Raw genomic sequence first — 13,876 nt, 5'->3', positions numbered from 1 at the left:
ACTTAATGGTCAATTTAAAAAGGGGTTGTGTAGTTCAAAGCTTAAAGAGTAGATTTCACCACATTTTACGTGTTAATCTGGCCACATAATAATGAAGTGCCTGAATATTTGAATAAAACATGTTTTCATTTTTTATTTCTCATCTCAGTAGTGGAGTTATTAGCTTGTAAAGTTGATATATTACTTTTCTCATCAATCAAGGGGTCATTGTCAGAGATTCTTTTCTAGGGGCAGTTACTTTTCCCCTGTATGATGTTTCTCAATCATACAGTAAATAGAAGGTATCATGCAGGAAAAAATAAAAGGAAATGTATGCATAAAATGTCAGAACTGCCTATCTCTGCGTGATCTCGTGTCTAACCAAATCACACAAATCTCACATGATGATTACTGTATGGACAGAGAAGAGCAGAGCTGTGTGTAATTACAAACACAACTCTAATGCTTTGGTACCTGTAATTATTTGTGACAACTTCAAGTGCTAATCGCAATTCTATAGCATGACAGCGCAGGAAGATGAAAACTGTAGTTTGCCATAGCGCTTGTCATATACAGTGCTCTTCATCTATTCAAGATAGCAGCACATTATTTCCAGATACCTGGAATAGAATCAGAGTGATGTTTGATATCACACCTCTCTCCTCCCCTTCATAGTAATTATTGGTAGTGATATCTGTGTGACCTGGTTAATAATAATAATACTTCTATAGCGCCAATATATTCCGCAGCACTTTACAATTCAGAGGGGACATGTACAAACAGTATCAAACATTATAGAGTGACATATAAATCAATAGATACCAACAGGAATGAGAGCCCTGCTGCTCGCATGCTTACAATCTATGAGGAAATAGAGGTGGCACAAAAGGTAAATGGTAAAAAAGTGCTTCACATGTATTTTCCAGCTATCAATAAAATAGGGTGTTCAAATAACGCTGTATGATCCATTCACCTGCCAATATGTGTGCAATAAGAAGCTGTGCTATCCTTGAAGAGCCCTTGGAAGATGTGCAATTAATGAGATTTTGCTATCTGCTTGCCAGGCGAAATCAAGTGGAACCAAACTGTGCTGGAAGATTTGCAGGAGGAGAGACTTTGTCTGCTGGACCTGATCAGGTGACAAACAGAATGGACTTCATTAAAATAAAAGCCCTGTGCACCAAGCCATGGGCAGATTTGGTGCCAGAGAAGAGAGTGGAGCTGACAGGTTCCAGGGATGTCACTGAGGCCAGTGTAACAGGCCTCAGCAAAAAGTCGACACCATCAAAGTGCCGGTCATCACCTGACAAAGCACAGATTTCGCTCAGGAGGACTCGGAGTTCCATCTGCACTAGTTAGCACCGGGATTCACCCGACACCAGTGAAGCTCAAGAGACCAGACTTTGCCTGTCAAGAATCAAAGCCTAGTTCACTCCACTTCAAACCTAAAAGACTTCTGTTGGCTGTCAAGCCGAGAAGATCAGTGAGTAAACCGCAACAGGCAAGGCCTGTCTGTGACTGCAGAGGGACAGTGTTCATGAGCAGGACCGTCACTCTCAACTATCATCTACAATACCAGAATTGACTGGGATTATGATCTCAGGTTTGGAGGGTGCCCGTTGGTCCTTGGGAGGCTCAGCGGTCTTTGATAGACTATGTGAGAAAGAGACTTGCGGCCTGGCGGGAAAACCAGATTTGCAGAGAGAGAACTTATGTGTTGACTACCACAACTCAGTGCACCACCGATGCGAAAAGAGCATTAACATTAGATAGAAAAAGACTTTCTTTGCTTTTCCAAGTTTATTGCTATATTGTTTGAATGTTAATCTGCCTAGTTACTTACACTAAAGGCCCCGTCTCACATAGCGAGATCGCTAGCGAGATCGCTGCTGAGTCACAAGTTTTGTGACGCAACAGCGACCTCCATAGCGATCTCGCTATGTGTGACACGTACCAGCAACCAGGCCCCTGCTGCGAGATCGCTGGTCGTGTCGGAATGGCCTGGACCTTTTTTTGGTCGTTGAGGCCCCGCTGACATCGCTGAATCGGTGTGTGTGACACCGATCCAGCGATGTCTTCACTGGTAACCAGGGTAAACATCGGGTTACTAAGCGCAGGGCCGCGCTTAGTAACCCGATGTTTACCCTGGTTACCAGCGTAAATGTAAAAAAAAACAAACAGTACATACTCGCCTTTCGGTGTCCAGGTCCCTTGCCGTCTGCTTCCTGCTCTCACTGACTGCCGCCGTACAGTGAGAAGTGAGAGCACAGCGGTGACTTCACCGCTGCGCTCTGCTCTCGCTGTACGGCCGGATCTCAGTCAGAGCAGGAAGCAGACGGCAAGGGACCTGGACACCGAAAGGCGAGTATGTACTGTTTGTTTTTTTTTACATTTACGCTGGTAACCAGGGTAAACATCGGGTTACTAAGCGCGGCCCTGCGCTTAGTAACCCGATGTTTACCCTGGTTACCCGGGTGCTGCAGGGGGACTTCGGCATCGTTGAAGACAGTTTCAACGATGCCGAAGTCGTTCCCCTGATCGTTGGTCGCTGGAGAGAGCTGTCTGTGTGACAGCTCCCCAGCGACCACACAGCGACTTACCAACGATCACGGCCAGGTCATATCGCTGGTCGTGATCGTTGGTAAATCGCTATGTGAGACGGGGCCTTAATTGTTCAGAGTTACTTAAAGCCACTGTAAATAAATAGAACTATAATTATCCCTGACTGTTTCCTAATCATGACTCTGTGCGTTGCATCCAGACACCTAAGTTACATGTGTACAAGTCAACTGTAAACTTACTGGAAGTGGGCACCATCAAATACTCATTAAATCAACCAATGGGATCACTGAAATGCATGTGAAATATAGTCAACCAGAAAACGTTAGAGAGAAAGTTACATGCATAAAGGATAGGATCTCCACAAAGGTTTTTGTAAACAAAAAATGCTTCACCCTATCAGTCCACTAGCGTCGCCCCCTTGATCCCATAAGCAACAGCATAGCCAGGTAGAAGGAGAGAGGACCCACGCGTTCCGACTCTCGAGGTGTCTTTCTCAAGGTGAGTGTGCTTGGTGTAGCATAGTTCGTCTATTTAAAGATCTCTTAATCAAATTAAAACTCTTACCAGCTGGGAGGCATTTTTGGCCGGCATGGTTAGTACGTCGGAGGATGCCCCGGAAATGAAGACTAAAGGACATTCTCATTTAAGTGCCTGCGCGATGGGTTACGCTCCCCAGATCGTCTTGCGCTTGCGCAGGAGCTCCATCTTAAGTGCGCTTGCAAACAGAATGGACAAAGATGCGCTTGCGCTGTAGAAACTCATCCTGCGCTTGCGCAATAGATGTTAAGTACTTCACCTTCAATACATTTGTGTGTGCAATGAGCCAAATATGCTTATGCTATGGGTGCTATAGACACGGTCTCAATTATATCCATGCCTACATGTACTAAATACTTTTTTGCGCAAGAGCGCTCCAACATTAATACACTTGCTCCTTACAAACAGCAAAGAGCGATACAGTATGGCAAAAACAGTGCACCCAGATCATTTTGCGCAGCAAGACCTTGTCCCCATGTACATGATCATAAAACAATGTCATCAACTGTTTCAGTGGATTTTTTGGATTTAAAGCTGTCGATTGACCAGAACCACATCACTACCATGAATTTCCGGAAACAGACGGCCTCAAGTAATCTTCTGCACTTCAGGAGTTTTCACCCAGCACATTTGAGAAAAGGAATCCCAAAAGGCCAATTTCTCAGACTCAGAAGAAACTGCAGCCACACAGAGGACTTCCTCAGTGAATCTCGTGAACTTACCAAAAGGTTCCGTGAGCGTGGGTATCCCCGAAGAGTCATCTCAGGAGCCTTTGAATTCTCAAGAAAAAAATCAATAGAAGAGGCCCTTCAACCTCGGGTAAGACCAACATCGAGTAGGATCAATTTGATCACAAGATTCAATAACCAATGGAATGATGTGTACCGAATTATGAAGGCCAATTGTTGTATACTGAGGAGTGAATCAAAATTGAGACCCTTCATTGGGGATCAGCCTAGAATGGTGGCAAGGAGGGCAAAAAATTTAAAGGATCATTTATCTAATAGTCACTTTAGGCATCCCATCACCAAATTAAGAACAGGCCACTCAAACAAGGGCTCCTTCCCATGTGGAAGTTGCTCAATTTGCCCACACATGATCTCGGGAAGGGGCATTACTGTTCAACATTTGTCCACACAGATACAGTCAAGAGCGTACTTCAACTGTCAATCAAGGAATTTGATTTATGCGCTGATCTGTGGTTGTGACAAAATTTATGTAGGACAAACAACACAGGAGTTGCGACGCAGAACTCAACAGCATCTATCAAACATTGCCACAGCTAGATCTGATAGATCCAAAGGTAAAACTATTACCTCTGTGGCAGCACATTTTCTAGATGATCATGGGAGTTCTGTTGACTCGTTAAGGGTTATGGGCCTAGAAGGAGTTAATGTCAACATAAGAGGTGGAAATATCTCCGAGGAGCTACTCCGAAGAGAAGCTAGATGGATCTATGATCTGGGCAGCCTTTCACCTGATGGCCTCAATGAGGAGCTACTATATTCTGGTTTTTACAGAAAATAATAGCCCTCACAGGCTTAACCCTTCTAATAAATTGGGATTCTCTCCACTTGTTTTTGTCCTATACTTGTCCTTGTCTGCATCCATTTGAGAGTAAACTGATTAAATTTGCTGATGACACAAAGCTAGGAGGGATAGCTAATACTAGAGAAGAGAGAGATAGGGGATTCAAAAAGATATAAATAAATTGGAGCAGTGGGGAGCAACTAACAGAATGGTTTTTATCAAGGAAAAATGCAAAGTACTGCATCTGGGCAATAAAAATTAAAAAAGCATATACAGAATGGGAGGAATAGGGCTAAGCAACAGCAAATGTGAAAAAGACTTGGGTATACTAATAGATCACAGACTGAACACAAGTCAACAGTGTGATGTAGCAGCAAAAAAGACAAATGCAATTCTGGGATGTATTAACAGAAGCATACAGTCTAGATCACGCAAAGTCATTATTGTCCTCTACTCCTCTTTGGTCAGACCTCATCTGGAATACTGTGTCCAGTTTTGGGCACCACATTTTAAAAAAGACATCAACAAACTCGAGCAAGTTCAGAGAAGAGCGACCAGAATAGTGACCGGTCTGTAAACCATGTCCTATGAGGAATGGTTACAGGCATTGGGAATGTTTCGCTTGCAAAAAAGAAGACTAAGAGGAGACTTAATAGCTGTCTACAAATATCTCATGGGTTGTCACATTGTAGAAAGGTCATCTTTATTCTCATTTGCACAATGAAAGATAGAAGCAATGTGATGAAACTGAATGGGAGGATACACAGATTAGTTATTAGAAAAAACTTTTTGACAGATAGGGTGATCAATAAGTGGATCAGGCTGCCACAAGAGGTTGTGAGTTCTCATTCCATGGAAGTCTTCAAACAGAGTTTGGACAGACATCTCTCTGGGATGATTTAGTGAATCCTGCTTGGAGCAGGGGGTTGGACCAGATGACCCAGGATGTCCCTTCCAACTCTACCATTCATTGATATGACTATTGCATGGCCATGCATTTTTTGCTGGTTCATCTGACCTGCTTATTTCGCATTTTAGCCTGTACTCTGTAGTGAGGGTTTAATTCCCTCATTTCTTTTTCTCTGGTCCGGCTTTGTGCAAGATTTTATTGTATATTTGTAAGGAGAATGGCATTTTATGTTCCCTGGGAACATTATTTGATGTGCACCTAGTCATCTTTGCCGCAGATAGTATCACCATAGACCCGGGGAGTGCATACCTATGGTGCTAGTTACAATTACACTGTAAAAGGGCACATAGTTGCCAAAGAATACATGTATTCTTCATGCTGATATTTGCATTGCCATTGTTTTTGTGCTCATGGTGCTGGTTACAATTGTTCACCTTTAATTCCAATGAAGGATATACAATCATTGGGATATTTATTTATTTATCAATAGGTGTGAGACAGGGCTTGTAGCCCTATTATGGGTGTTTATTTATTTCTGTTTTGGTTTTAAATGTTTTTATGTTTGAGGTGTTAAGTATGACAATAAAGATTTGGTATTTGTATATCTTTGAGCGATCCGTGAGTTATATATGCCTCTTTTTCTCCTTTGGCATTTTTTAACTCTGTTTCGGCATATAACAAGTGATCTTTTTACTATGGAGTGGTGCCCTCCCCTTCTGTTGCATTGTTATCACTTGAATACAACACTCATCATTCTCTCCTACCCCTGCTGATCCCTGGCAGAGCAAGGGAAAATGATGAGAATCATCTTCAGCACCCGGCGACGGGGAAGAGCGCTTACTGTAGCGCTGCTTCCCTGGCACCCGCCGTGTGTTACTAATGCGTCACACGGGCAGCACACGGCTGCCACACTTGTGGTGCAAGTATTACACATACGGACACTGACATCTCCAGTACCGTTTTGATGTCAGTGCGAGTGCCATGGGAAAATTTCTAACAGCGCTCGCGCTAATGTCAGAAAGGTGAAGTGAGTTCATTGGCTGTTAACTCACGGGACCTTTCTGAAGGCACCAGGAGCATGAAAACTTTCTGACATTAGACAGGTCCTATGAGTTCACTGACTTATACTAAGTAGCATAGCAGATGCTGCTCATTGTCTGTGCTGGAAGACAGGCTATACGGTCGCTTAATGCAACCATGCAGCCTGCCATCTAGATGTGGCAGAGCTAGACCCGTCATCAGACAAATGGATTAGCAGCATCTCTGCAGAAAGGTGAGGAATATTGTTGTTTGCTTTGTTAACTCTTTCACAGATGACAAGGGCATCGGGGAATGGGCGATGTCGTAAGTATGGTTTAATTAAGATAATTAAAGGAGTCTCTGTCATTCTTTCAATTAAGGGGTGTCTGTGTTTTCATACAATGTGTTTATGGGATTAGTAATGGGGCATCTTATTGATGCCTTTCCATTACTAACCTCGGGGCTTGATGTCACCTGACAATACAAAGGTGACACCAACAGTGCAAGTGGGAAGAGGGAGGTTAAATGTCAGCATTGGCTCATCTTAGAGATGCGCCTTTTCTGGGGTGTCTGAGAGCTGATACTTTTAGCCTGAAGGGGGGCAGTATCTATGGCCCCTTCCTAGGCTATTAATATCAGCCCGCAGCTGTCTGCATAGCCTTTGCAGGTTATTAATTATAGGAGGACCCCACACCTTTCTCTTTTAAGGTCCCCATTTTAATAGCCAGTAAAGGCTAAGTATACAGTTGTGAGCCGATATTAATAGTCTGGGAAGCTCCATGAGTATTACCCCCTTCCCAGGTTATAAATATCAGCCCCCAGCTGTCGGCTTTCCCTCTGCTGGTTAACAAAATTACATAAAGTGAAGGGCCGAATAATATTGCAAGCCCCACTTTTCAGTTTTTGAATTTCCACAAAAATTAAAAATAGCCAATAAATTTAGTTCAACTTCACAATTATGTTCCACTTGTTGTTGATTCTTCACCAAAAATTTACATTTAGCATCTGTATGTTTGAAGCATGATATGTGGGAAAAGGTTGAAAAGTTCCAGGGAGCCGAATATTTTCACAAGGCACTGTATCTATTCTATCTATTCTATTCTAACCTGTCACTCTGTGATTTTACTACACGTGGCACATGAAGTGCCGGCTTTTATTCTTTTACCAAATGTTACTGACTTTTTCCGATTTAAAAAAAAATGCTTGTGTTACCGATCACAAATCCGAATGTACCATATTCGTTCTGAATTTATGTTTGGCAATCGATTTCTAAACATATTCACTTATCTCTACTTGTAAGTAATTGGTAGGTGGCGGAGGATGCTCGGTACCTGATAGCGTCTTCTCCCACCCCCAAATTCATTATGATGCTATAAATTACTTATAGTGAATGATGGGGACACAGGACAGGGACTAAGGCTATGTGCACACGTTCAGGATTTGCAGGAGAAGATTCCGCAGCATTTCCCAATGTGTTGGCGGGAAGAAAGTTGCGTAAAATACATTTATTTTCTTCCACATTTTTTTCCCATTAGAGCAGGTGGAATACACTGAAAGAATTGACATTATGCAGATTTTAGTCTGCTGCAAATCTTCAAGGAAAAAATATGCAATATGTGCATGAGACTTCAGGGATCTCATTCACTTTTCCTGTACCTTATAACCTTGCAGATTTTCCATGTGCTCATAGCCTTACAGGTTATTGGGGAGAGTCACAGACTGAATAGTCCGTATACTGTAGGTCCATTTACACATTCATGAAAATCACAGATCTAAGAAAAGGAGAGGACATATTCATTCCAAGAATTCCACTGATTCCATCTAATTTGCCTTTTGATTTTAAACACCTCCACCTAAACACTGGCATTTGCAATATCCATAAGCTCAGGGATAGTCCTTGAAATTAGTAGGGATCGATTTGCAATCTCCATGCTTTTCTCATGGTCAACTTTATGTGTGCTGTTCAAGAGTTGGAACTACCGAAAATCTGTTCATCTTTGTACTGGAAGGAAAAACCAAAAATGTTGTTTATCAAGAGGCTCTTGAATGAGTTGAAAATAAAATACTATCAATACTAGGGTAACCATTTAGTTAATTTGTGCAAATCTGTAGTGTTGAAAATATGATGTGAAATGTTTTTATGTGCAATATAATCATTATAATCATTATAATTTGTTATAACTAACCACAGTTAGTTACTGTGCCCTGACAACGCCGGGCTCTTCAGCTAGTATAGTATAAAGATGCAAATATAGATGTCGCTCCATCAACGATAAAGATTTTAAACATGTACCATGTTGGTGAATTTGCCTTGATGCGTTTCCCCATACTTATGCTTCATCAGGAGGCTATGGATACATCTGGATGGTCACATAGAAATATTTGTGCTTTGATGCGCTATCATTTGCACTTTCTGATATGCCTAGTATCCATCAAACATCATGGGTTTTAAGTACTGGATGTGCATGTCCCTTAATAAACTAACCTGCAAATGATAAAGGGAATCTGTCACCTACTTTTTTGTATTTAAGCTTCGGCCACTGCCATCAGGGGCTTACCTACAGCATTCTTTTATGCTGTAGATAAGCCCCCGATGTAACCTGAAAGATAAGAAAAACAAGTTAGATTATACTCACCCAGGGGCGGTCCTGTGCAGTCCGGTCCGATAGGCATCACGATCCGGCGCCTCCCATCTTCATGCAATGACGTCCTCTTCCTTGCTTCCTGTCGCGGCTCCTGCGCAGGCGTACTTTATCTGTCCTGTTGAGGGCAGCGCAAAGTACTGCAGTGCGAAGGTGCCAGGAAAGGTCCAAGAAACCCAGCGCCTGCGCACTGCAGTATTTTGCACTGCTCTCAACAGGGCAGATAAAGTACGCCTGTGCAGGAGACGCGACAGGAAGCAAGGAAGAGGACGTCATCGCATGAAGAAGGGAGGCGCCGTACCCTTACCGCGACGCCTATCGGACCGGATCGCACTGGACCGCCCCCCCCGGTGAGTATAATATAACTTGTTTTTATTATCTTTCAGGTTACATCGGGGGCTTATCTACAGCATTACAGAATGCTGTAGATAAGCCCCTGATGGTGGTGGCCGAAGCTTATACACGAAATGGTAGGTGACAGATTCCCTTTAATAAACTAACGTGCAAAAGGTTAGAGACTCATACTAAACTGTGAATACACAGTTTTACACTTTACACTGGGTTTTTCTTGGTGTGTTTGAACTTTAGTACCCCCACACAATCTTTTGTCTCCTTTTTTTTGGGATTATTACCTTTTTTAGCACTGCAGCCTTGCAGCGCTGGAGTCCTGGGTTCAAGCCCCACTAAGGACATCTGCAAGGAGTTTGTATGTTCTCCCCGTGTTTGTGTGGGTTTCCTCCGGGTACTCCGGTTTCCTCCCACATTCTAAAGACATACTGATAAGGAATTTAGATTGTGAGCCCCATCTGGGACAGGGATGATAATGTGTGCAAACTGTAAAGCGCTGCGGAATATGTTAGCGCTATATAAAAATAAAGATTATTTTATTATTATTAAAGAAATACCTATTCTGTATACTTACATCAACATGGCCGACAAAACTTCTGAAATCCCGGAACTTAAAACTGGATTAAAAATAAAAAGACATGACATTAAACATTAAATTGAAAACAAAATACAATCTATTGCAATTGCAATTAATAGATTTTAACTTTGGATCAGCCATCAGCATTACAAAGTGCCTTCATGGAGCTCAGACTTAAGGATAGGTGGTCTATTGCAATAATTTCATACTATATACAGGTCCTTCTCAAAAAATTAGCATATAGTGTTAAATTTCATTATTTACCATAATGTAATGATTACAATTAAACTTTCATATATTATAGATTCATTATCCACCAACTGAAATTTGTCAGGTCTTTTATTGTTTTAATACTGATGATTTTGGCCTACAACTCCTGATAACCCAAAAAACCTGTCTCAATAAATTAGCATATCAAGAAAAGGTTCTCTAAACGACCTATTACCCTAATCTTCTGAATCAACTAATTAACTCTAAACACATGCAAAAGATACCTGAGGCTTTTAAAAACTCCCTGCCTGGTTCATTACTCAAAACCCCCATCATGGGTAAGACTAGCGACCTGACAGATGTCAAGAAGGCCATCATTGACACCCTCAAGCAAGAGGGTAAGACCCAGAAAGAAATTTCTCAACAAATAGGCTGTTCCCAGAGTGCTGTATCAAGGCACCTCAATGGTAAGTCTGTTGGAAGGAAACAATGTGGCAGAAAACGCTGTACAACGAGAAGAGGTGACCGGACCCTGAGGAAGATTGTGGAGAAGGACCGATTCCAGACCTTGGGGAACCTGAGGAAGCAGTGGACTGAGTCTGGTGTGGAAACATCCAGAGCCACCGTGCACAGGCGTGTGCAGGAAATGGGCTACAGGTGCCGCATTCCCCAGGTAAAGCCACTTTTGAACCATAAACAGCGGCAGAAGCGCCTGACCTGGGCTACAGAGAAGCAGCACTGGACTGTTGCTAAGTGGTCCCAAGTACTTTTTTCTGATGAAAGCAAATTTTGCTTTCGGAAATCAAGGTGCCAGAGTCTGGAGGAAGACTGGGGAGAAGGAAATGCCAAAATGCCTGAAGTCCAGTGTCAAGTACCCAGTCAGTGATGTTGTGGGGTGCCATGTCAGCTGCTGGTGTTGGTCCACTGTGTTTCATCAAGGGCAGGGTCAATGCAGCTAGCTATCAGGAGATTTTGGAGCACTTCATGCTTCCTGGCACCTGCTCACAGTGCCAAAACCACTGGTAAATGGTTTACTGACCATGGTATTACTGTGCTCAATTGGCCTGCCAACTCTCCTGACCTGAACCCCATAGAGAATCTGTGGGATATTGTGAAGAGAAAGTTGAGAGACGCAAGACCCAACACTCTGGATGAGCTTAAGGCCGCTATTGAAGTATCCTGGGCCTCCATAACATCTCAGCAGTGTCACAGGCTGATTGCCTCCATGCCACGTCGCATTGAAGCAGTCATTTCTGCCAAAGGATTCCCGACCAAGTATTGAGTGCATAACTGAACATTATTATTTGATGGTTTTTTTGTTTGTTATTAAAAAACACTTTTATTTGATTGGACGGTTGAAATATGCTAATTTATTGAGACAGGTTTTTTGGGTTATCAGGAGTTGTAGGCCAAAATCATCAGTATTAAAACAATAAAAGACCTGACAAATTTCAGTTGGTGGATAATGAATCTATAACATATGAAAGTTTAATTGTAATCATTACATTATAGTAAATAATGAAATTTAACACTATATGCTAATTTTTTGAGAAGGACCTGTATTTAGAGCATCCAAATTGCATAAATTGTCTAATAAAAAATACCAATTTGTATATGAAGAGTTATGTGCAAAATAATAGCAATTTAACTTCACTAATATGTTTATTACTGTTTTTGCATTAAAGATGATACAAGATGGGAGAAAAATTCATGACTAGGTGTAGGCGAGTAATGGACAACCAGCTAAATCAACAGTCATGACATGCATGCTGCTAACTGAGTGTATTTGACTCATTTAATGAAAGGGGACTGTTCTAATTGCTATAGCAGTGTGGAGATCAATTAGTGAGGCTATTCATTTTGTGAAGAAACAGGTGTCAATTATGGCCCTTATTTAAAGGAGTGCAGCAAAGGTTGCACTTGCTGGTTTTAGCAATTTCTCAGTGAGTAAAATTAGTCATTCCAGACATTGCACCGAAGGAGAAAGAACTTTGATCAAGAAGTTGATTGGAGAAAGGTAAACATATAAAGTAGTGCAGAAAATAATTGGCTAGTCAGTTAAAAAAATTTCCAATGCTTTAAAATGACAAACAGAACCAGAAACATGTGGCAGGAAAAGAAATGCTATCATCCGCATAGATTAGTGATGAGTGAGCTTGCTCACCACTAACTCATTACTCACCAGAGCATCTCACTGCTCGAGATGCTCAGACCTTGCAGGGTATTTCTAGTGTTGCTCAGTGGGAGCTTGGGTCCCCGCCCTGCATGTTTGGCACCCTTTAGAGAGCCAATGAACATGCAGGATTGTCTGCCACACAAGGCAAGGGACGGGGAACTGGACGTGATGGTGATATTGATAGTGCATGCAGAGGCCGAGGCCGTGGGCAAGATAAAATTGTGCCACAACAAACACCCACATCTTCTCGCCCGACCTTTTTGTCTGAATTACTAGGGGACTGCAGCATACCACTATTGAACCCAGGGTAGTGTCAAAAGGTTGCTGGCTAGATAGCAGATAATACTTCCAGTCACTTTGCCACCACCACAACCACCTTGTCTTTCACACTGTCAAGTCTCAGTAGCCGTGAGTCTGAACCGCATATTCCTCACCCTGAGACTCCTTCCTCCCACCATGCCGAGTGCCCAGAGACAACTGATCCCACACTGGGACACTCTGAAGAGCTGTTCACTTTTCAATTTATATTTTCGGGAGTCTCGACAAGTTCCCTTGAAGCCAGGCAAGATGAGATCGTAGGTAGTGATGCCCAAATATTTGAGCAGCCACGGTCACACGAAGGCATTGGTGGGAAAGTGATCAGGCACATGGCAGCAAAGCACCCGACTTTGTGGGCCGAACCCCAGGGTCCAGGAACAGTGTCTGCGGGTGACACCACTGCTTCTTCCGCTCTTGTGCATGCAAGCCAATTACCTGCCCATGGTGCATGCGAAGATGCCTCCTGCCCTGCACCTGTCATTGCATACAGTCAACTAGCACCATCAGGAAGCACGTCCACGTCCTTGTCCCAGCTCAGCTTTCAGTTGTCCATACCCCAGTCCTTGGAAGGACAAGTACACAGCCAATGCCCCACAGGCCACACTACTAAATTCCTCCACATTTCTCGTCTGCTTGCGCTCGAAATGTTGCCTTATAGGCTCCTGGAGACTTAAGCTTTCATGGCGGCTGTCCCTTGGTATTCGGTCCCCAGCCACCACTATTTCTCCCGGTGTGCCATCCCTGCATTTCATAAGCATGGGTCCCACAACATTAGCCGTGCCCTCAACAATGCAGTTACTGGGAAAGTCCACCTAACCATGGACACGTGGACAAGTGTTTGTGGGCAGGGATGGTACATCTCGCTGATGGCACACTGGGTTAACATAGTGGAATCTGGGACCCAGTCGGACCTTGGGATGGAACACATCCTCCTGATGCCTAGGATTGCGGGCCCTGGGTCAATCAGGTTTGCCACCACAGTCTACAGCTCCCACACCCCATCCTCCTCATCCTCCTCCTCTTCAGCCTCCATCTCTGAAATGACCACATCAGTCACAAGCTGGGAA

The 13,876-nt window shown here is 43.0% G+C and overlaps 1 protein-coding gene across 1 annotated transcript in view; it reads right to left on the bottom strand.

The window, feature by feature from the left end:
- Positions 1-13,876, bottom strand: part of LOC143769023 (BPI fold-containing family C protein-like) — a 199,270-nt gene that overhangs the window by 18,821 nt on the left and 166,573 nt on the right. The window contains exon 7 of the mRNA XM_077257625.1: positions 10,103-10,145. Coding sequence (XP_077113740.1) covers positions 10,103-10,145 — 43 coding nt within the window. The remainder of the gene's footprint in view (positions 1-10,102; positions 10,146-13,876) is intronic.

The sequence above is a fragment of the Ranitomeya variabilis genome, chromosome 4 (assembly GCF_051348905.1).
Source record: "Ranitomeya variabilis isolate aRanVar5 chromosome 4, aRanVar5.hap1, whole genome shotgun sequence".
NCBI lineage: Eukaryota > Metazoa > Chordata > Amphibia > Anura > Dendrobatidae > Ranitomeya > Ranitomeya variabilis.
Note: the sequence above shows the minus strand (reverse complement) of the source record. Positions and strands in the feature narration are given on the sequence as shown.